At 34.2% G+C, this 24,982-nt stretch overlaps 2 protein-coding genes across 3 annotated transcripts; both read right to left on the bottom strand.

Moving 5' to 3' along the window:
• Positions 1-245: 245 nt before the first annotated feature.
• Positions 246-6,324, bottom strand: LOC105345329 (uncharacterized). Its single transcript, XM_011453448.4, has 7 exons — positions 6,126-6,324; positions 4,495-4,641; positions 3,547-3,728; positions 1,593-1,711; positions 1,450-1,494; positions 1,238-1,348; positions 246-852 (listed from the first exon to the last, which is right to left on the bottom strand). Exons 2-7 carry the CDS (start codon positions 4,614-4,616, stop codon positions 757-759), a joined length of 675 nt encoding a protein of 224 aa, XP_011451750.3. The 5' UTR covers positions 4,617-4,641; positions 6,126-6,324; the 3' UTR covers positions 246-756.
• A 4,244-nt stretch (positions 6,325-10,568) lies between these two features.
• Positions 10,569-24,958, bottom strand: LOC105345330 (inner centromere protein). 2 transcript variants are annotated; one of them, XM_066071766.1, is made up of 19 exons: positions 24,882-24,958; positions 23,504-23,730; positions 22,993-23,106; positions 22,158-22,773; positions 21,973-22,035; positions 20,854-21,869; positions 16,923-17,022; positions 16,552-16,582; positions 16,346-16,367; positions 16,084-16,135; positions 15,593-15,718; positions 15,065-15,174; positions 14,657-14,824; positions 13,892-13,967; positions 13,119-13,324; positions 12,668-12,776; positions 12,001-12,212; positions 11,769-11,905; positions 10,569-11,628 (listed from the first exon to the last, which is right to left on the bottom strand). In XM_066071766.1, exons 2-19 carry the CDS (start codon positions 23,728-23,730, stop codon positions 11,444-11,446), a joined length of 3,570 nt encoding a protein of 1,189 aa, XP_065927838.1. In that variant the 5' UTR covers positions 24,882-24,958; the 3' UTR covers positions 10,569-11,443. The 2 variants fall into 2 exon arrangements, with proteins under 2 accessions (XP_065927838.1, XP_065927839.1); XM_066071767.1 differs by having other exon boundaries at positions 24,924-24,940.
• Between the last annotated feature and the right edge of the window lie 24 nt (positions 24,959-24,982).

Raw genomic sequence — 24,982 nt, 5'->3', positions numbered from 1 at the left:
ATATTAAATTAAATGATGAACTCATAAATACATTTGTAATATTTTTTTTCAACATAGGCAGTGCAAGTATTGGCTTGCAACCACTAATGGTTGGACAGCTAAATATGTGTGGTTTAATACAACAGCAGTTGAGTTTTACATGTACATATGGCATTTTCATAAACTTAATTTATACAATGAAAGACAAAAGGTGAAAGTATACATTGCACACATGTCACTGAATGAAATCCTTGTCAGATTCATATTTAAAATTTGGATTGTTGACATTAAATGTAAGAGAATGTCTTCTTAATATGCATTGTACATATAATTAATTAACTGAAAATAAAGTTAATCTAAAACAGACACTACCAAATAAAAACAAAGAGAAACACAAAGTCCACAAGTACAGTGTGTACTGGTATATTACAAAATCTAAAATGTGAAGAAAAAAATACTATAATGCCAAATTACGTTCTACATTGTTGAGATTGATTGGGGTTTTTTTGTACAATAAATATGGTAGCTCAAAGTTAACACAGCATGATGTTGAGAAAATGACAACTTGAATGTACCAAAATCTTGCATAGAAAAATAGAATTTCCAGTAACCCTGTTCAAATAAATTAAAATGTTACCAAACAACCACAACAATTCAAGAAAAATAAACTATAAATCTACATGTACTTCATCCCTCTTGAAATATCCATATATACACTTTTTTTACGAAAGTCAAAAATATCAAGAAATGTCAAGGACTTATCACAAGAGGTCAAGGTCAATCATGAGGAAACACAGCTTTAAGCCAAGGTCGAGGTATGTACTGAGCACCATCAAATCCTTCAAAGTAGTTTTCTATTCCGGGGTGCATAATCTGAAATAAAGAAATTTTTCAGTTTTTACTTCTCTCTGAAGAAAAAAATACAGCTTTAAATGTAACTTAAAGATGGTCTCTAAGATAAATTCCTCCAAACTTTAATTTTTACCTTGATATTACTGGTATATAGATTTAACATCATTGTTTTACATGTACTTAAAATTATCATTAACATCAGATATCTTATATACGTTTTACAAAAGCCTTTGACGCTAGAGAAAAATGTTTTATTAAAGTGTAAATTAGTGATTATTTTGACAGTTACTATAAAATCAATGTTAAATTTTTACTTCAATATTCGATATGATATCAATGTTTTGTATACAACATGTACAATATAACATAATGTTTCATATGACCTTGACACTAGTGTCACAATTACCTTGACATTAGATATGATATCAATGTTTTCCTGGGGTACATACGTCAGCTGTGGCGTCATTCTGTCCCTAGTGTCTACAAGGATGGCATAGTTCGGCTGAGTTCTCCATTGCTGAAATGTACAATAAAAAAAGTTTTTGTAAAATGTCTTTTTATGCTCAAGATTTGATGAATAGGGTGTTTTGGTCAAGCATCGATAGCTGGTATACTCACAGGTTTGTCTTTTCTGTGGTTCTGTTCTACCCAACCTTCAGGGGCCTGATTACAAAGATAAAAAGAGAAAGAGAGTTTTACCACTAAATTTCACTAGAGAGATTTGATTCAATTTCACTTTTAGTAAATTATGTTCCCCTTACCCTGGCTTGTGGATCCCAAGCAACAATTACCCCTCGGTAGCCCCATATTTTGTGGCGTATTACTTGGCCCACTCTATACCTGACCTCTGGAGGTCGAGGGCTACGAGGCTCCGTAGAGGCTAAAATTAAATTCATTAAATTAAATGTGATAATACCCTTAATGGTCTTTTTATCACAAAACCACATCAGCCATGTGGAAAATTGTTCTAAATATTAAAACACAAAATGTAAACACAAAAGTACAAGATTGGTTTCAATTTTCTAGGTGATGAAAATATTTTATTTTCCTTCGTACTAGAATGACATTTTGTGATTGGATAAGGCGTATCACTTGAATGCCGTTTAAATTTTTTTTAGACAGCAGCATGAAAAATTTAAGTGGCTTCAAGGTGGAATTAACATCTTTTTAACTGAATATCTACCCAAATGTTCCAGCATTAAAAAAAATTCTCAGTTCTTAAACATTTTGAGTAATCCCCTTTTGAACATGACGTAACAACGTTTAAAATAAAAACAGCAATGGTCATCAAATGAAATATTTCCACAGACAAAGGAGGAAGAGTGTAAAGTGGAGCAACTGATTAAACCAGAGTTCCAAAATCTTTACAATCAATTTAAAGAGCAGCAGAGGTAAGAAAGCAGAGAGAGACAGTTGATTTTAGACTTTCAGAAAGTTGATGGCAATTACTACTACGTAAATTCACTAGACAGTCTTTCTGTAATTCTGTCATGAAATGTACCAACATGCTTTTCTTATATTTGTTTATATATACTTGATTGCTTAAAATTCTTCATCTCCAAAACAAAACACATACCGGTATATGGTTTGTAACTGACTAACTTTGAAATTCGGTGGGTTTGTTAAGGTCTATAAAAAGCAAGCCAAAGCCAAGCCTTCTATGGACTTTATCAATGACTGATTTCCTTAGTCAGTTATAAACCTAGTAAGTATTACAACAGTAAACAAATAAACAAAGTGAAATGATAAACAAAGTACTGAAGTACTGACAGGAGTTGATTTTATGGATTATCATTTATTCAAAATCAACGATATGTGATTTTGCATGGCAAGTAGTATCAGTAATCGAAATATTTCTAAGAAATTGTATGGATCCAGGCAAGATTGAAATCTTGTCATGTTCATGCAACCAAACGCTCGGCTGTTTCCGTTTATCTCCGACAAGCAAGAGAGGCTCTGTTTTGTCGGATATTAACGGAGACAGCCAAGCATCTGGTTGAACGAGACTACATTGAACTCTAGCGTAGGAATACATAAGACTTTAAAAAATATCTAAACTGTTTGTACAATTTAAAATCTTATCATTTTCATGGTATTAATAAATAAGTTTTCTTGAAAAACAATGCTTCAGAATACATAGCATTGAATTAATCGATTATTTTCAAGAACTAAGTGTTGTCAGCGGTATTAATTTGTGCTTAGGTCCAAACACTGTTTCACTTTCGCTTTGCCCGAGTACCTAAGTGCATAGGACAGTTGATTAAAATCAACTCCCAAAAATGCAATAGAAGTGTGTCTCTGCTTCTATCATCAACCACTTATTTTTTTACACTATAACAATTATTAGACAGGTAGATGGGTACAAGAAACTAAGTTACTGTGGAATCATTTAAATTCGTGGGGGCCAATTTATGTGGATTGTGGATTTTTTGCTTATTCGTGGGGATGTAATTTCATGGATGCGCCCGTTTTTAGTTTCAGTAACAAAGATAACTCTTTCTAAATTTGTTTTCGTTGAGGATGTAAATTTGTGGGGGAGGGCTACCCACGAATACCCACGAATACCACGAAAATTGAGCCACCACGAATTTTAATGATTCTACTGTACAGTATTATCAATAAACTTGTACACCATTTTCATCTTTTAAATTATTAAATACTGCATCAATAGTTGGTAACTTGGTATGATATATTTCTGTAATCAGGTAAACAAACCTCCAAAATACCCCTCTGGGTCCTTGAACTTTATGACCTCTAGGGCCGGGGATTCCCCATTGAGGTCTTCCTGTCCAGCATAGCTCCCTGGCTCGTCCCTGAAGATAAAACTCATGCACCATTGCTGCCAGGATTTCCATGATAGATACCTCTCCTTAAAACCAGCTGCACTGTTAAAAAGGCTGGAAAAAAATGGACTCTGTTAATTACTGAATAATTCATTTCAATGCTGCTTACTAGATCAACAGAGTATGCTTAACTAGTATTGATTTCAAGCATACTCTAGGAATTTAAAGCATTTATAAATTCATATTTCATGGATTCATTAGAACAGGTGCGAGTTTCCATGCTATGCATAGTTTAAGTAATTCAAAATAGATTTACATCACACAAATGAGAAGAAAATATTTCACGAACCCAATGAATTTTACACAATGTCAAGACTGACCATGCTGAATGCAGCTAATGTTATGCTTTATGTCCATGTTAGTAAATAGTTTTTAAATCAGCTTCAGATTAATACATGTAATAGAGATTGCGTTATTTGGTGAATATTAAACTGATATCAAAGTAATCATGACAATAGCTGGCTTACATAACAAACAATTTATGTACTAAAATTTGAAAAATTGGATAGCTTTTTAAGATTCAATGACAAACAATCAAAAAGACAAAGTATCATAACTTAACTACTTTGTAATATTGCATGACTTCACTGAGATTCAATGCTATCAAGAATTGATATAATGACTCTATATAAATCATATATTGAGATGGAATTACTTTCTTACTGTATGGCTTTGATCATCGTCAGAAACCACAGGTTTTTTCTCCATTACACTGCTTTGTATAAGCCAAGAGAAAACCTGTGGGTTCCGACGCTGAGTTAGATCAGATTTATTGGATGTCACGAAAATGTCACGATTGTTTGACAGAGACAAATCTTACTTTCTTATTGCATAGCTTCGCTGAGATTCATTGGTTGTCATGTATCTAGAGACGATGTACTGTAAAGGAACCGCCATTAACAGCAGCCCCAGCTGTAAGCCTGCTCGTCGGTCTAACGGCATTCTGTTTTATTTCCAATCCATTCATCTAAAAAAAAAACAATATTGAAAGTCAATTTTTTATTCCCACATATTTTGCCAATTTAGTTTAAGTACCAGTAGACTGAGTCTTTATTTGTAACTATCAATCATTACAATCTTAAATTTTTACACTAGCCAATTCTATTTTCAAATTCAAATTCAATTTTGCAAATCAAGTCTAGCCAATTTACTATTTAATAAACTTTATTCACTTGTCCGAGTGTTGTGACAATATATCATTTTATAAATTAATTCTTCATTTAAGAAATTTGTGGGTCTATCAAGATTTTTACTATGACAAACAGCTGAAGTTTGGGCCAAATTTTGAGAATATGATTATAATAGACTGTCATAAATTTGATGTAAGCACAAATCGTAATACACATCCTTTTTCAAGCTGAAATTCAGAGAGAGGTCATAATTTGGGCTTCAAAAATGCAATTATTTATTCGATGAATCAGTAAAGCATAAGTCAAGATGAATGTGGTGTAAAAAAGTTTTGTTTACATTTTTGATGAACTTTGTAACTCAAAAGATTTCTCCTTTGAAACGCCCCCTCTAGCTTGTCAGGTTTCAATACACAGCTAAAAATAAAAGTCTTACTATAGGGATTTTGCATTGCAAGCAAGACGAAAGTACCCAGATGATAATGTCGAAAAATTGTGCAAGATATTCTTAGTATTTGAGAATGGAGATCGGAAAAGATATCAACATTTTCTATTATAAATCTCCATAATTGTGAATTTCTGAGTGGAGTATAATAATGTGTCAATGAAGATATGTTGGTAATTTTCCCTAAATTCATCGATTTCAATTGCACTTCTTTCACAGGTATGAATCTGGTATGTGTATTTTTATTAAAAATCATCCAAATGTGCTGCATAAATATCTTAATTGTGACAGACTATAATGATATAAATTTTTTAAAGAATTCTAATATCAGCTGTATCATATCCGTTTGGGACCATCTATGCGTGCAAGATGAATAAAAGATCGAGATGCTTGATAAAACATGAAATTCTTTGAAGTAAAACATGTACATTTTAATATTGACATCATCCATAAAGATGATACTGATATGACCTCAGGCAATGTAACACTCACCAAACATGAAGTTTCTTTGAAAAAATCTATAATTTATTAAATTTTCAAATTTTGTCACCTTAGCTTATGCAATACCCTAAAATAAATAATTTGCAATTGGCTATAAGGTATATAAAAATAATCCCTTGAAAGTCTACAAGTACATGTAATTGCCTTAAACCTTACGTATGTGTTTGTCTATAGGAAAATGCAAGCATGATTCTGAAAGTTAAGGAACTCTTCTTTACACGTCCAGCAAGTCAGTAGCAGTTTATGCAATCACTGTCATATATTATAGACCAAGTTTTAGAGCACTAAAAAAACTGCGTATTATCACAACTCACAGTACACACACACACGGTAGATACATTGATCAGTCATCAATTATGCACGATACAAAACCCCTACCTGTTCTGTCTTCTCACTGTCTCATTTTGACTCAGGTAAAAAAGTCCTTTGATCTTTCATCAACTTAGTCCCCCGTCATGACCGAAATAGCAAAATAAAGACTACGTGTTTATAATCCTAGCTTTCGGACATATAAGTTTCTAAATTCAGGAACAAATCATGAAATGCCACGATATTGTTGACATCGAACTGCTTACGAATGTCGTAAAAACAAAAACCCTCATTTTATAATTTTCTCCTCTTCTTTCGCATGCGTTTAAATACTTTAACAACTTAATTATTTTGAATTTTTTTTAATTATGATTGAAATAAAAATTAATTAAATCAGGTACAAATTTTAAATTCAGTTTTCATAACGAAAGATCAATGGTGTCGTAAACGCCCTCTTGAACACGTGCCTGTTCAGCTCGCCTGTTCACTGTGAAAACGCGGGAAATCTTAAAGTTATCAATTTACACGATGCATTTTACGCCAAACGCATTAGTGTTTATTATAGACCCCTTTCACGGAAACTGCGATTCAGTTCTTTTCCAGGGCAAAATGACATATACTTCACATATCTTATATTAAAAAATTATCTTTTCTTTAATGTCGCAATAAAGTATTTTATGTTCATGAATGTCGCGGCCAGAGGGTTAAATAAAATATACACCAAAGTTCAACGTGTTCACCCAAACTTTTCTGACTAAATATATATGAAATAAATGATAAATGATACGCATTGAAGCTTTAATATCATTTCACACAGGGTGCATCATTTGTTCAGACAACTCTGTCTAAGGTTTTCAAGATAGGAAGTTATTTGCATTTTAATTTTACAAATACCGATTTGCACCATAGAGATAATCATCATACAAAGTTTGAATAGTTGAAATTGAAATTGAATTTGACTAAATTTATTTTTTAAGAAGAAAGAAATAATTCTTGAGATAAAAATGTTTTAATTGTATTATTAAAAAAAATATTTTTAAAAATTCATTTTTGAATTGTTAATATTACTAAATATAACAGCACAATTTCATAACATTTTTAAGAGTGTTGTTATTAAGAGTTTTTAATCATTTAAACAATTTACTCCAATTACATGTAGTTTGCACTTCAATAAGAAATGTGTCAACAACACACTATGCCCCCATGATAATCTAAGTATCAAAACAATCTATTGTTATAAGAAGTGCTAAACACCCCAATCTCCTTCCCTTCGCTATGTCCCAATAGAATAGCAGACAGACATGCACCTTTAAAAGCAAAATGAATGCACTGTCCATCCATGATGAAAATCAATATCACTTCCAATATTATAACCCATTTGAAAATAATTTTACTTACTTATTCTCTCTCTCTCTCTCTCTCTCTCTCTCTCTCTCTCTCTCTCTCTCTCTCTCTCTCTCGTATATTAAGTACACTGTACATTAGTTTGGACTGATAGAAAATACAAGATTCATGTATTTTTTCTATTATTGCACTTAATATATCCTAAGATAAAAATCGTCAAACAGTACTTTTCAGTCCAAGCTTCGACTGCTTCTGTAAAACATTTATTACTAAAACCGATTTGGTTTGACTTTTCCGATCGCGTCGCGTTCAACTCTTTCAGCTACGTCATACATAAACAATACCCGCACCTTAACCACAATTTTTTTATTGGTGGATTCAGCTTACCGCTGATTGGCTGCTGGTTAACTAAGACTAAATTATGCACGGACAGAACAACAACATATCAGAGAATGAAAAATTCACATGGGTACTCGTGACTGTCGAAATTGGGCTATTTTTCGAAAGTGTACGTACACTTGTGATAAAACAATACATACGGTACATAGCATAATATAGCTGTAGCTCTATGTATAACTTTTGGGTTAGAAAATATAAAGCTACAGTGCATGTACAATGCTTACATGTACAAAACATTTTTTACGGCAATTTGCCGCGTATAAAAATAACGCTATTTTTAAAAAAGATTTGCATCATACCATACCACATTTTGTGCAAATAATCCATTTAAATAATTCTTCATTTAGTTTACTACTGTTACTAATTGTATTTTACTAGCCCCAAACTTTCTCCTATTAAACAACCTTTAACCGTACGCGGAAAGCGGATCAAGAACTGTATTTTTTATGTATGTAAACAAACCAGTGTTCATGTATGGAGCTGGTGATCGGTGGTTCAGAGACAGGTAAAATAAAGAAATCTGCAGTAAATGGTTTGTGGATATTTTAGTATATATATTTACACCGAAAGTGATAGGGCAACAGAAGAAAAACGAATCGGACACTTGCCTAATGAAGACGCACATGTACAAACCCCCTTGCACTCTCCGTCTCGTTCTTTCACACCATGATCGTTCAATTCTTTTATTGACTGTCGATTGCCGATCAAAAGGTGTAGAAATCGAGGAATTCATATCTATCACTTCGAGTTCCCTCCCCCAAATATGATTAATTCAAAATCGACTATCCCCTATGTTTAAATTCTGTGCAAAACTCTCTCTCTCTCTCTCTCTCTCTCTCTCTCTCTGTAAACGAGCGTTAAACTGGGTCATAGCCTCAAGCTACGGTCCAGAGTACGGCGTTATAAAAAATATAATATTTAAAAGTTGCATGTGCTAAGCGTTCATTTCATGTGTTCTGAGAAATCTTTCAGCTCTGGCATTGCATAAGCGTGTACTGATAACTCCGCCTAAGAAAAGGAGTTAACCAATCATAAAGTTTTCACAACGGCGGCGTGTATAATTTATGCATGACGTAGCTGACAGAAATGATCGTGACGCTATAGGAAAAGTCAAACCAAATCGGTTTTGATAATATTTAGTATAGCTGGGAAGAATTTCAATCTTACAGGATGCAGTTAAAAGATGAACCCTTTGAAACTTCGATCATAAAGTGCAACAGCAATCTTTTGTCTTAAAGTGTCCTCAGTAGAAAGAAATACGATTCAAATACAGTATCTTAAGAAATATAACTGGGAAAAACCATCTGTTTATGAATTAATACAATTAAGTGTCCAAAATTATTTAGATTTGTGTAATCAGGGGAAATATCTCTATTTAGCTTTTGATAACCGCAACATTATTCCATAAATTGTTTTTTGTTATGCATGTAATTCTGTGTCTCTATTTCGTATGCTACATTGTATCATGCCAAATGTCTATAAATATCATTTTACTTATGTAATATGTTGTTCATAATGCCACAAGATGATTATATATTGAGCAAATAAAGAATGACTCTTGTATAGTCATTGAATTTGGACCTGATACTGAGCATGAACCTGTAGATATGTTAAAGAGTGTTTTATATTTGAAACATTTGCAAAAACTCTTTATTAGCTTTACTTTTTTAAAACAAAGTAATGGTAATGGTAATGCATTACTTTACTCATGTAATGGTAATGTAATGCATTACTTCAAGAAAATCAAGTAATGGTAATGGTAATTTAATGCCCAAATTCATGAAGTAATGATAATGTAATGCATTACTTTACAATGTAATTCGCCCCAAGCCTGATACAAACTTTGATTTTTTTCATTGACAAATGGATTATGTATACTGTTTAATACACAAAAGAAAAACTTGTTTGCTGTCACATTGACAGCTGTATCTTGTTAATAGAGTTAAAAGACGAATTAATTACGGTATATCATTTTTGTTCTAGTTGCCCTGCATTTTCAAATATTTAAAAACCTTTCTACAAAAAAAACCCTTTTTTCTAATTTACTGTTGTTTTCTCCTGATAACTTCAAATCCATTCAGAAACTGTTAATATTAATTGAAAGCTTCAAAGCTGAGAGAGAATTCAATATGTTAATTCCTTATATCTTCTCTGTGTTATGTACATGTATTTTATAGATATTGTTAGCCAATCTGATATATACTAGTATTTCATGTATGATCTTCCAACATTTTTCTGTTTATTTAAGAAATAAACAACGTTATTTAGTGAACATGGCGTTATGAATAGCAATTGCTCTGTTGGCATATTCCATGATGCGCGCTAATATCTTTACAATGGTTACTTGCTATGTTGTGAAATGTAATATTGCTTGCACTTTTACGTTTCATAATACGGACCGTATCATTTTTTCATGTGGTGTACCAGGATACATATTTTTATTTCCATAGGTATATTTATGAGTCAAATATGATTTAAAGTTTACTCTTTATGATCAAGTGATTTCATTATTACAGAGCTAAGTGTATAGACCTTAGGGTTTATATATATATATATTGAATAAAACAATAATTTACCCTTTTGTAGAAATAAAATGGAATGGACCAGTTACAATGAATCATGTGAAGTTGAAATATTTTCAGTGGGGAGGCACTCCCTGCATCCCGCCAAATGTCAATTAATCAGCCCATCTCAGTGGGGATCACAGAACCGTTTACAGAACAGTTTAGCACAGAACCGGTCTTTAACACTTGACAAAGCAAACAACAATTTATTATACATATTTAATAGAAAAATTGTCCATAAAAAATTACACGTATCAATGGTAATTAAATATCAGCTTATCTACATTTTCTTACATCAGCACATGTATTTGAATCATTTTAAACTAGTAACAATTTTCACCTGTAAACGTTCAAAGTATAAAGTAAATGTTTGAAAAAATTCAAAGTTATTTTAACATTTAACAAGTACAATTTCATCAAAACTTATACAGAGAATGCATATTTTCTGTATTGAAAAGTTTAACTGCATATCAAGTTTTACAACAAAACTGAGTCTCAAATTATATCCCTGCACATAACATCATATATTTTTCAATGTTTTAAACAACAATTTTTTTTTTTTAAGGTTTTATGAAAATTCTTATGAGAGAGAGAGAGAGAGAGAGAGAGAGAGAGAGAGAGAGAATAAACATACAAATTTATCAATATCTCCAAAAACACCCTGCAAAGTATATGAATGAAATAAAAGACAAGATGAAACTAAGTAGGATGCACCATTTGATTTTTTTAATACTAGTATTTATGTTTCTAGATCCTTAAAAAATGATTTTCTCCACATATACAGTTTTCAACTCTACATGCACTTCTAATGCATATATGATCATCTAAACCAAACATTTTACTTTTCTAGTACAGCACATGTATATATATGCATCAAACAAACATACCACAAAGCTTGAAATAAGGAACAACCAACTTAAAACTTACCCATAAATAAAAATGTATTACCTGTCACATATTGGCACACTTTGTCCATGCAAACCGAAACATTCATATAAAAAGAAATTACAAGTATTATCATACAATACATGCTCTCACACAAACACAATCATTCTGTTAAAATGTTCATCCTGTTCACTTTTAGAAGTTCATGCCGGGTTTGAGGATGGGAGACGTCCAGATGGCTGAGCTTGTCCTCTTGTTGAAGCGAGCTTTCTTCTTGATGAATAATTCATTGAGATCTGGCGGAACAATTTCTGTGAACAGCAGGTTTAGGTCCGGGGGATGATAGTGTTGTTGAATCAACGCAGCCTTCAAAGATGCACCTATACAAAAAAGTAATTAAATATCAATACATTAAACAATTGCAATTAGCCACAACAGCTATCCTTTCATTGTGACCCCTCAAGATTACATTTGTATGGATGAAATCTTGAAAACAATTATTTCAAGGAATTCGTCCTACCTAAAGCCCAGGTGGGGACTTTCTTTTTAGGTGCGTCATCTTCATCAGTGGAATCATCTGATCGAAGATCTGATATGTCGTAACTCTCTAGAGAAATCTTATTGGGGAAGTATTTCTTTGCTGGAGTCATTTCGTAACTGTAAAATGCAGAAAAACCAATAGATCTATATCTTGGACATCCTCAAAATTTGGAGAGAGAGAGAGAGAGGTTTAATCAAATAAGATTTCTTACGAGTCTGGGTTTGGCATCTTTTCCTGACTGTTGACTGGCTGCTCCACTGGTTGCGTAGAGTTGAGGTTTGGCTTGGGTAAGCTGGAGACAGCACTGGTGGCCGTGTACCCCTGAGTGGACATGTTGTGTTTGTTGACGATGGCATGGATGGCTCGCTCTCTCTCCTTCAACTCTAGCTTACGTTTCTCTTCTTCTATAAGTCGTTTCTTTTCCTGGAATATATGGTTAGAAAAATCTTGCCAATCTATATTTATGTTGCCATTATTTAACCAAACATCACACAAAACTTCATAGAATAGAAAAGCAGTTTCAAACCATAAGTTGATTGCAAAAAAATGGCAACAGAATGGACCTATTTTTCAACTCCATCAGCCATTACTTTTACATCTACATTGACAATATTCTAAACTTAATGGCAAATTACACCATTTTTTTAATCAGTACTACAGGCTCTAAATTCATACAATATATTAAAATAAGCTCACTTTTGATCTCACTCTTACATTTCGGCTACCAGTATAAATTTCTTTCCTAAAATTATAATCAAGGTCAAGAGTGAGCTTGTCTATATTTTATGGCTCCAGAGCCTCATGTAGATTATCTACTGAGTGTGAGACATTTAATCTTTCAGGATCAAGAGTCAGAAATGATCTACAGATGTGTTTACCAGCTCCTTGATCTTCTCCATTTTCTGCTTCAGCTCCAGATCCTTCTGTTTCCGTTTCTCCATGTCCTGGCGTTCCCGCTCCGCTCTCTCCTTGGCTAGCTGCCTCTCCCTGTAGAAAATAGTCAATATTTATTTCCGCCATCATATCTTTGTATTATTATTCTAATTAATTATTTAAGATCATTTAGAGGGAGCTTTATCTGCATTGCCACTTGTTGGGATTTTAACAGTAAATTTAAAAATTTTTTTTTAGTGAGAAAGAGAAGATTTATATAATTGGCTTCAGTAACTTTTTTTGTAGATGTCATTGTATATTAATCTAAGATTGTATACATATATCATACATGAGAGAATTGTTTCCCTCATTAATCCTACAGATAAAAGATGAAATCTATTCAACACTCCCAAAATACACATATACATGTATATCCTGGGTAGTATGTATCATGACCTCTCCTCCCGGAGTTTCTGCCTCTCCCGGATCTTCTCCTCCTCGATCTTCTTCAGTCTCTCGTGCTCAGCAGCCCTCTCCCGCTCAAACTCAGCCATTCGCTCCTCAAACTTCCTCCTCTCCTCAGCCTTCCTCCTCAACCTCTCCTGCTCCTCGTATTCCTTCTTCCTCTGTAGGAACTCATTGTTCCTCTGTTCCATCTCTTCCTGCAACACGAATTGTAGAAGTTATACTATGAGGGTATTTTTTGTGTTTCTTGTGTTGTTTAATTTTGCAAAACCAAAGTGGACACAACACACACAGTCATACAAATGTTGGGACTATTTTTACAATGTAAGTGAATGCTTCTCCAATCAAAATAGGAAATAGCATGCAAGTTAGTTATTTCCCGGAATTGTTTTATAACATGACTTCTTTCTCTCTTAGACATTGTCTATGGTTTTTATTAAAGGATCTTGGTATCATTCTTAAAGCCAACTCTGACATTTTATGGAACATTAGTTTCTAAGGTTTTTCAGAAGATGAACAGTTCTGAAAATACAAATACAGAAATAGAATGAAAGTTGTGATTCCAGAACAAGTAAACCATTTTGAAAAACTGTCATTCTACTACATTTATGTTTTGTTTCAGAATATTTATTCATTAGCGATAAACTGTGCAGAATTATAAAAAAAAAATCCACAGCATATTAAGAATGTGTGATTGATACAAGATATAATATAAAGTTTTCGTCCGATAGGAGCTTTGATTGGCTGAAGTAACACATACTGACCTGTTCCTTCATTTTACGGGCTCTCTCCTCCTCCTCCTGACGGCGTCTCTCCTCTGCTTCCTCCAGCTTTTTAAACCTGTCAATGTACATGTACACCATTATCTTTAACAAAGGTTTGAAAGTAAAGATTGATATATATGTTAAACCTATAAGTATTTTGTAAATGAATTTTACAGCTGTTTTATTATGTTTTTCTTAAGTTTTAGAAACAATGTAAAAAAAGTTAAAAATTTTTCTTAAAAAAAAAAAAGTTGGACTATACTTCTGAAACAGTGTTTATCTTAAACAAAACATATGCTTTAGTAGGAAAATAATTGGAACACTGAATTCTCAAAATACAGATAATGTCTATATCTTCTGATTAATGAGAACACAATAAGAACTTCTTTAAATCAGCAAATTCCTACCCCTTACTGTACCATAGTCTCATAATTTCACATAAGGGAGTTGAGCCACTTGTTAAAGCAGCCATAATTCAGCCTCAAAATACAGGCACAGTTACCATGTTACACAGTGGAATTTCACTGCCTCATTATAGCTGCCTCATACCTGAGCCTCTGTTTCACCACCTCATACCAGACTCTATATTTCACCACCTAGTACTTGAGCCTCTGTTTCACCACCTCATACCAGAGCCCCTATTCCTCCACCTCATACCTGAGCTTCTTTTTCACCACCTCAAACCTGAGCCTCTGTTTCATCACCTCATAACAGACCCCCTACTCCTCCACCTCATAACTGAGCCTCTGTTTCACCACCTCATACCTGAGCCTCTGTTTCTCCTGCTCCTCTTTCATTTTCTCCTCCTTAAGGTCATCTGCCTGCTTACTCTTCTCCTCCATGGTCCTCATCATGCGGCTCTTAGACTCCATGTCCTCGCGGTTGGCTTGCTCTCGCCTCTCATTCACTCGCCGCATTCTCTCTTCACGTTTCCTGCCAAGGAATTGATTCAATTGAAAACTTGTGTAAGGTATAGCTCAAAATATGTGATCACTGTTTTTGTTCAATCATGTTCCCACTTTACATCTCTATATGTATTATACACTTTCTGTCAATTACCTTGACAAGTCTAACAGACTAATAATATATACTGGTACAAAAAAATTTTATACATTAATTTTTAGCAACAAAAAGTTCATTATGTTAATCAAGATGAATGCAGTTGTGACATACTTTCGGAGCTCATCTATCTTTTTCTTCTTCTCCATTTCCCTCTTTTGTAACCTCTCGGCCTCTTTCTTTTTCTTCTCCTCTAGTTCTCTCTTTCTCTGCTCTTGCTGTTCCTGTTTAAGTTCCCAAATGAAAAGCAGTTTTGATAAAAACACACATCCACACTTCTCCAATGTCCATACATGTTTCTCAGAAGTAGATTATCATCAACCTCTGAGAAAAAAAATACAGTAAGTCGTTTTAATTCCACGGTGTTAAAATTTCACGAATTCTCAAAAAGTACTAGTCACGATGGTTTTAATTTCACGCTCCAAAAAAACCAGTTGATCAAAGTATAAGCAATAAAATGTTTAAATAAAACTTATATTAATATTTACAATGGGTTTATTTTAGCGGAAAAACGATAAATCTCGAACATAGTGAAATTAAAACCATCATGATTATTTGCCAATCTACAGTAGTTTGAGTTATCTAGAGTCACCTGTATGTAAAACAGTAACATAATTTTCAAACTTTAAGTGCAATTCTTACTTTGACGGAGATTTTGGAGGGTGGAGTGTTCTGATGCAGGAATGACTTGACTCCACTGAAGTTCAGGTTGGCCGGGCGCACAATTTTGCTACTTAGATTGTTGAGGAAAGACACTGGTTTCACGATCTGGAAGAGGCATATAAGATAAATCAGAAAGGTTAATGGTATGCGTATGTGAATGTCTTAGATCAAACATCAGAAAGGTCTGAACTTTGTTTTTTTTGTTTACAGCGATTCATAAAAAAATTCTACAACTTATATTAATATCTTTCGTTGGCACGAATGTTAGAACAAGGGGTCATTGATGTGGGAGAAAGCCAGAGTTCCCAGAGAAAACCCACGTGTCCAAGAAGGCGACCACCATAACTTTTCACATACAACCACTGTTGATCAAGGGGATCAAACTTGGGTCGCAGCGGTGATAAGTGAATGCATTGTTCACTGCGCTACTTGGACATCCAGGTCTGTTTAATGTTAGAACAGTACTGTACCTTGGCCTGTTGCCGGGCTGTGTCTGGAGTATCGTCCTCACTCTGACTGCTCCTGTAATACCACACACAAATTAAAATCTATGTTAGTTCCATTCTCATTGGTACATGTACAAACAAATCTTATAGATGCAACATTATAAACTGTCATATTTATTTTTTTTTTCCACTTACCATGTATTTTGTTTTAGTACTTGAGTATATTTCTTATATAAAATGTAAGGAAAAATAACTTCTTAAAATATGAAAACCCAAATTTCATTACCTTTCATCATCTGTTCCATTATCTAAACATAATAGAAGAAAAAAAATTAAAATAATAAACTAGCTATGCAAGTCATGTATTTATTGTTGACAATAAGCTATAGCATACACACACATTTACATTAATCTGGATAAAAAACAATGTACATACAATTATCAAACACTTTTTTTTTTTTTCTTTTTTTTTTCTTTTTTTTACAAATTTACCTTTCCTCTCGGTAGAGTTACCAGACATTTCCTAGAAAAGAGAAAAACAAATAATATTCATATTTTCCATTGAGAGAAAGAGCAAAAAAAGTTAAGACAAAATTATGCATGATCATCAAAGATAAGATGGTTTAAATATGATAACACATCATTAACATGATTAACAATATTTTATTGTACATTGCATTTGATAATACTGATTCCCTGTCGGAGACATAATTAGACTGTGCTATTTAGCTTTGCCTTCCTCTAAGGTTGTGTCATTAGACTTTGCTATTCTCTAAGGTTGTGTCATTAGACTGTGCTATTCTCTGAGGTTGTGTCATTAGACTGTGCTATTCTCTGAGGTTGTGTCATTAGACTGTGCCTACCTCTGAGGTTGTGTCGCTTTCTCTCTTGGTCTTCTTGGACAGAGATGTGTTGAGTTCCTCTTCACCCTCCGTGTCTAGTGTCCTCTTTCTGGAGGTAGTCCTGAATACAGATAATTTACTTTTCTTTTAATAAACGAAAAAATCTAACAGAAGCTTTCTGTCATGACTTTTTTATAGTATAAAAAATTCAAAATGTAAACTTCTATGACGTCACAAAAGCATTCAACTCAAATTATACATGCACATTCAAATTCTATAGTACATGTTAAAGAACTTCCAATCTATGCCATGACTATAACATTGTAAAGGTATAAATTTACGAATTTAATAATTCAAATGAGAAACATTTCCTAAAACATAGGTAATCACAGATTACAAAGCTCACCGAGACGAGACATCACCCTTATGAGATTTCACCTTTATGGACCATCTTTATCATATTAAATGAAAATCATACTTTATGATCTTGGATATTCATGGATTCTGTTTTGACACAAAATCATATATCATCTGTTAAAAAATTGTATGATAATCATATGTTTATATGTTAATCAATACAATAATATAAAATTAAATATTGCATCCAATCATATTTACAACATATATCATATAATACAATAAAATACCATAATAAACAATGATGAGATATGATATTGTAACGTTTGATATGACATTGTATTGTGTTATACGTTATTGTATTTGATCAAATAATACAATATCATAATATATAAAACAATATTATATAGTATTATATTACAATATCATATTACATAATACATCATAACATTGAAACATATGATATTATATTGTAAAATATAGTATGATATTGTATGATACTGTATCATTTTTGATACATAATATGATATTGTATCATATGATACAATATAATTTGATACAACATTGTATCATATCAAATGGTACAATTTTATGTGATAAAGTAAAATATTATATAATACAATATTATATTATACATATGGTATCATATGATACAATAATATATTTTACAATATCATACAATACAATTTCATGTGATGTGATAATATATCATATTATAAACCAATATCATATTATACAATATCGTATGATATGATATTATATAATATAACAGTATCATATTATACAATTTCATGTGAATTCTCTATTACAGAAACTAATATCATATTATGCAAAATCGTATGATACAATATTATAGAATATACAATATAGTATCAATATACAATATTATACTTTGCAATATCTGATGTAATAGTATCATGTGATTAGATAATAAATTAATAATACAATATAATATTATACATTGTTATATTCAGTAGTATATTCTCACTATATAACTCTATATAGACGAATAGTCAATAATTGTAATATCAGCTCGTCCGAAAAATATTGACCGGTCAATATTTTTTAGATATTGACCGGCTAGGAATTATATCTAGAGAACATTCCCTCTATTTCAAATAATCGCCTCTGATTTGTTGATTCGTAAACGGTGACGTAAATAATTCTTCGCGACTCCAAAACAAGGTGACGTCATAATAGACAGTCAGTCAAGGCAAGTAAACAACGAACGCACAATGCAACGGTTTGCTATCATAACGGATGTAAGGATTTGCGAATTACTGTGAAGTAAAATCAGGTAGAACACCTGTCTGATAATTCTTACGGTCGGCGGAATATCACAAGTGACCGTTTGATGCTGAGGATATTTAGGAAATGAATTTTGTACAAAATTGAATTCGTGAATTCTTTGTTGAGCTGAGAAAATTACGGCGATCTGTTTTCAATTAATTTCTTAAATTTTGGTTTGTTTCTTCATATAACAAAACAAATGTTGACTGTGTTTTCGGGCAACATTGATTATATTAGCCCCCTTGGGACGAAAATATTGCCCTCCGCTTCGCGTCGGGCAATATTTCGTCCCTCGGGGGCTAATATAATCAATGTTGCCCTCAACCCCAGTCAATATTTGTATAATATTGTATCATTATATACAATACTATACATAACGATTTTATGATACAATATCATTACATAAAATATCAAAAAAAATTATACAATATCATATCGTATCTTATAACTTTTTATAATATTACATATGATATTATATTGTTTCATATTAAACAATATTGTTTCATACCATACAATACTATATCATAGGAATCATGTTACATCATTTATCAACAAACACATCTATCTATCGAGCAGGTTTGAGTGAGGTAGGAGATTTCTTTAGCATCCTTGATAATGGAGATCAGGTTCTGCATCTGAAGCAACCACTGCGTTTCATTTATAATATAGTTAAATCAACTATGCAAGCTATCATCTATAAAACATGTGACCTGTTCCAAAAAAACTAAACATCATCCAGCATCCGAAACCTCTGGCTCAGATTCAGCATTCAAGCGTGTCAGGTGCATCAGTATACATAAGATGCATCTCCATGCAAGTTTGGTGAAGTTCAGACCAGTAATAACTAAGATATCATCATCAGAGGGCACTAGCAATTAAAACCTTAACCTGCTCCAGCATCTGCAACCTATGGCTCAGATTCAACATCCATGCCTGTCAGGTGCATCTGTATCATAAGACACACCATCCATTCAAGTTTGGTGAAGTTAGGACCTGTTATAACTAAGATATATTTTTTAGCATCCTTGATAATGGAGATCAAGCTCTGCATCTGAAGCTTCCTCTGTGATTCATTCATACTACAGTTTAATCAACTATGCAAGTTTGAAAAAGTACTATTATCTATTAAACATGTGACCTGTTCCAAAAAACTTAACCATATCCAGCATCTGAAACCTATGGCTCAGATTCAGCATTCAAACCTGTCAGGTGCATCAGTATCATAAGACGCACCATCCATGGAAGTCTGGTGAAGTTAGGACAAGTAATAACTAAGATATAATCATCAGAGGGCACCAGTGTTTCAAAAACTTTAACCAGCTCTAAAAACCTTAACCTCCTTCAGCATCCGAAAAGTATGGCTCAGATTCAGCATTCAAGCCTGTCTGGTGCATCAGTATCATAAGACGCACCATCCATGGAAGTCTGGTGAAGTACGGACCTGCAGTAACTAAGATATAATCATCAGAGGGCACCTGCAACAAAAACTCTAACCAGCTCTAAAAACCTTAACCTCCTCCAGCATCCGAAACCTATAGCTCAGATTCAGCACCCAAGCCTGCCTGGTGAATCAGTATCATAAGACACACCATCCATGCAAGTTTGGTGAAGTACGGACCAGCAGTAACTTAAATATTGCTATCAAAGGGCACCTGCAACAAAAACTTTAACCAGCTCCAAAAACCTTAACGTCCTCCAGCATCCGAAACCTATAGCTCAGATTCAGCACCCAAGCCTGCCTGGTGAATCAGTATCATAAGACACACCATCCATGCAAGTTTGGTGAAGTACGGACCAGCAGTAACTTAGATATTGCTATCAAATGGCACCTGCAACAAAAACTTTAACCAGCTCCAAAAACCTTAACCTCCTCCAGCATCCGAAACCTATAGCTCAGATTCAGCACTCAAGTCTGTCTGGTGCATCAGTATCATAAGACACACCATCCATGCAAGTTTGGTGAAGTACGGACCTGCAGTAACTTAGATATTGCTATCAAAGGGCACCTGCAACAAAAACTTTAACCTGGTCTAACAACCTTAAAATCCTCCAGCATCTGAAATTTAGGACTCAGATTCAGCATCCAAGTCTTTCAAGTCCATAAGTAGGTCCAGAGGCATCATCCATGCAAGTTTGGTGAAGATAGGACAAGTAATAGCTTAGATACAGGACCTGCAACAAAAACTTTAACCAGGTCCGGACGCCGACGCCGAGGGTATAGCATAAGCTCCCCCTGACTTCGTCTCGGTGAGCTAAAAATCACATAGGTAAACTTTAACCAAGTATGAAGCAAAGCACCCCTTACCTTGCCCTGGGAGCAGGGTTCTCTGGCACAGCAAAATTACTATCTCCCTCTGAAGCAATAGAGCTATTTTTGGGCTTTCTCATCTTTGAGCGGGTGGTTCTGGTGGTGCCACTAGTCCCGTGCCCCGAGTCCACCTCGCTGCTGGTGTCCTCTGACCCTTGAGCTGAGGACACTGAAGTCCCTTCTTGCTTCCTCTGCTTGGTCCGGGTGCTCTGTCTGACAGGCTTGGTCTGCTCCAAGCTCTCGTTCTCCAAAACTTTCCTGGTTTTTGTCCTTGTTCTTTTAGGGGGTACCACTTCGGCTTCATCGCTCTCTGATTCTGACTTGACAGGAGGTTTGGGAGGGTTTCTCTGCTTTGTGCGCTTGCTGGTTCGAGGTGGCTGTTTCTCTTCCTCGCTTTCGTCATCTGCCTGTGTCACAGAGTCTGACTTCTGTTTGGTGGCCGAGGATGTCTGGGGTTCATCATTGTCCGATATCAGCATCACCTCTTCATCAGAGTCTGCTTCTTTTTCATCTGAAGATAACTCTTTCTCTTCTTTTTCTAACTTTCTATCCTCTTTTTCCACAACTTGTTCGTCCCCATCCATTTTTTCGCTCTCTTTTTCGACAGACTCCACAACTTGACTCTCTTCATTCTTCTGACCACCATCTTCTTTGTCCTCCTCCTCCTCTTCTTCTTCTTCTTCAGGGTCATGGTGAGAGCTGGACATTGGTTCTTCTGCACTGTGCATGGAGACATCTTGTTGATCGTCTTTTGAGTGTTCCACTTCCACTTTTTGGGGTTCAACCTCTGTTTCCATGGATTCTGCTGCTTGAACCTGTTCAGGCTGAATGTCACTCATTTCCTGTTCATGTTCACTTGACGCTACTGGTTCTGGTTCAAGATTATTGTGTGTAACTGGTATGGACTCTGTGTCATTCACAACTGGTTTTTCATTGTCTGAATCTGATTTTTCCTTCACACAAGGCTCTGTGCTATCTGTGCCACTCAGACGACTTGATGTGTTCTCCACCTCCTACAAATACAGACTTGTATGTCATTTTCTTACATTTTTCAAAATGACAGCCATGATAATTTTGGACTATAGATTATCATTTTGTTTTTAAAGTTGACTGTACCTCATCTTCCTGAACCTTTGCTGCCTTCTTTTTCAATTTCAATTTGTTCTTCTTTTCTGGTGTCTGTAAGTATTGGAAATTTGATTAGACCTTCAAACATACATATCATTACCCAAAAAACCCAACAAAAGGGCCAAATTAATGTTTGCCTTGGCCCAATAAAGAATTTATTTGTAGTTTTGTACCTCAGAGATTTCTGATGGGTGGAGATGACTGGGATTCAAGTGGATTTTGCTACTCTTCAATAAACTTTTCCTGCTGGCATTAGCAGATTTGAGTGATTTACGGACACTTGACCTTTTCCCTCGCGACACCGACTCCGGAGTTTCCCTACAACTCTCTTCCGAATTCATTTTTCCTTCCTTCTGTTCCGGTGTTTCCGGGACCGAACTCTGTGCTGCACACTGTTTCGATGACGGACTCTTATGTTCGATGTAATCTTCATACGCGTGAACTTTGTTCCTGACGTGACCTTTGCCTGGTTTTCCTACCGGAGGACTGAAGACGTGGGACTCGGAGGTCTGTCCTTTTGAAACTCCCACAGTAGGAGTCAAGTTATCACATTTCATAGAAACTTCTTTACTGCGGTTGAAGTTGAGGACCGGTGTTCTTTTGTCTTCGGTGGTCGGTTCCTTTTCAATGGCAGGGTCCTCACTACCTGAGAATTTGGTCTGCTTTGTTTGGTTCCGCGTGGTTCTCTTGGTTTGGGCGGTCCTAGAGGCGGCCCTGGTGCGGTAGGTACGCTGTGGAGGTGTTTCATATGCCAAGATGTTTGCATCAGTCACATTAGTACTCGGGATACTGCAAATATATAGAGAATTGTACCAGTATCTAAAATGCGGATAACTTGAGTTTATTTATTCATCTTTCAGGGATCAGTATAAGCAGTGAACTGCATGGGTTGAAAGGTCAGAAGACTGATCATTCATTATACATGTACATTCTTTTATTTTCTATTTTGGAAGGGACCAGTACATCATTTTCTTTTGAAGCCTAATTGTATGTATGTGAAAAAAGTACCTGTTTACAGATTCACTTTCTTCGTTTTCTTCAATGACAGGTTCCTTCTGAATTCTCTTTCTCTTGCGCTTTGCTGAAGGTGTCTTTGGCAATAAGTTGATCTTGCTGACAGGACTAGAACAGAGATGATTTAAAATCTCATTTAATTCAGTTATATTTATTTGAAATATAAATACATATATACCATCATCTAAACAACAAACAAGCTATAATTCAAAAATAGTCTACGAAGCATTTATTGAATGTATGTATGCAGTAGTTAGCAGCTGTTTTTCTGACATTTTAAAATTGGGTCTTGGACCTTTGGAAATTTTTATTGTTCATTGAACATACAGATTTTAAAGATTTATAACTTACTTAAGGAAATGTTGAAATTAAAATGTCTATGTTACTTGAATTTCCTTCGGATCAGTATTTCTTACTTAAAGCCGGAGCGAGGATTAAAAGGAGAATTTAGGGAAAATATAGCCAACTGAATTTGTAAGGTAACCATTTAGAATCATCTTTTCACCTAGCAAATTCACGCCGGACTTCTTCCAGTAGTTCTTCGGCCCAGCGGTACTCCTCCTCACACATCTCCACCACTTCCTTCTGGATGATCTGATGAAGCCGTGTGAAGGAGGACACAAACAGCTTACCGATGACACTCTCCATGCGCTCATCAACCATGCAGGCATTGCCAGCAGGCACTTCTGCCACCTCTGGAACATTCTTCTTTGCCTTTTTTGCTTTTGGCATCTATAAATCAGATCAAAATAAATTAATCATATATAATATCAAAGTATGTAAGATATATATATCATTCTGGAGTCAAGTGAAGTCATACCAAAACCGACTCGTACCCAAACAGACTAATAATCTATTGGTCCAGTGGTAAACAATGATCCTTGGGTTTTAAATTTTAAAGATAATCTGTTAGGGTTAGGTTTTGATATAATTACAATAATTGAGAAAATTATGAGATAAATGTAGAACTCCTGATAATATAATGTCATCTCCTATGAGTTTGCTAAAGAGGTCCCTATATCAATATTTGATAGAACATTTTACATATTTTCATTAAAAAAAAATCAAGATTAATTTGATTGACAAATTTATAAATTCTTCTCACACTTTGAAGGCAGGCATAATATTATATATGAAGTCATTTGTTACTTGACAATTTGATTACAAGTCTGTTTGGTTACGAGTTAACTGTAATCACAGGAGCTGGCGATTTTATTATAAATTTGTTGTAAACATAAGTGAGAAACAGGCAAAAATTTACCAGTGAGCTTCGCGAGCATGTTTCTCATTTATTTACAACAAATTGATAAAAAATTGCCGACTCCTGTGCTGTAAATTATCATTCTGACTCAAACAAGCTAATATATAGGCTATTGTCTTTTTGGGTAATCAGTTCCAATCTGTTATTTCACAGCAGTGACAGTTCTTTTCAAGCTATATTTTTGGAGGGGGGCTTTATTGTTTCAATTATAAAATTTAAAACAATAATATTAGTACCTTTTACAAGTACTCTTTCCAGAAGTACAACAGTAATAATTTCAAAATGTCCTAAGGACCTTTGGCGTTTTTGGAATTTTCCACTTTAGACTACCTTTTAACGTTTAAATCTTTTAGAAAAGGGGCACATATATATTAATAATACACTAGTGAAATGTATAAACGACCCCATCACCAAGCATTGCATTCTCAGTTTAATTAATGATTGAGAGCCACCATACAACGCTAAAGTTAGATCTACATCCACTCTTCATTGTTATTGGATGTCAAATTAAAGTATGTAAATGAGTGTAAATATTTTGATCATTTCAATGTATTGTGCCAAGCACTGCAAATTAAGAAATTTGCTTAATAATTAGTATGTTGATCTACAACACAATACTCACGGTTCTCCTCCCACTAAAATTTTCAAACCCAATAAAATTTACCTCCAAACCGTAAGCCAATCAAATTCGAGGTTTCAATAAAATCGGGAAAGTTGAAAAAT

The sequence above is a fragment of the Magallana gigas genome, chromosome 9 (assembly GCF_963853765.1).
Source record: "Magallana gigas chromosome 9, xbMagGiga1.1, whole genome shotgun sequence".
NCBI lineage: Eukaryota > Metazoa > Mollusca > Bivalvia > Ostreida > Ostreidae > Magallana > Magallana gigas.
The sequence above is the reverse complement of the archived record's forward strand: the minus strand, read 5'-3'. Positions and strand labels throughout refer to the sequence as shown.

Excerpts from the sequence above, each read along its gene's own strand:
- LOC105345329 (XM_011453448.4), bottom strand. The coding sequence starts at position 4,616 with ATGCCGTTAGACCGACGAGCAGGCTTACAGCTGGGGCTGCTGTTAATG. Across the intron at positions 3,729-4,494 it reads CGAAGCTATGCAATAAGAAA|CCTTTTTAACAGTGCAGCTG; the intron begins GTAAGATTTGTC and ends ATTTTTTTCCAG. Across the intron at positions 1,349-1,449 it reads ACCACAGAAAAGACAAACCT|CAATGGAGAACTCAGCCGAA; the intron begins GTGAGTATACCA and ends TGTACATTTCAG.
- LOC105345330 (XM_066071766.1), bottom strand. The coding sequence starts at position 23,730 with ATGCCAAAAGCAAAAAAGGCAAAGAAGAATGTTCCAGAGGTGGCAGAA. Across the intron at positions 15,719-16,083 it reads CAGCCCGGCAACAGGCCAAG|ATCGTGAAACCAGTGTCTTT; the intron begins GTACAGTACTGT and ends TGCCTCTTCCAG. Across the intron at positions 12,777-13,118 it reads CAGAAACTCCGGGAGGAGAG|GGAGAGGCAGCTAGCCAAGG; the intron begins GTCATGATACAT and ends TATTTTCTACAG.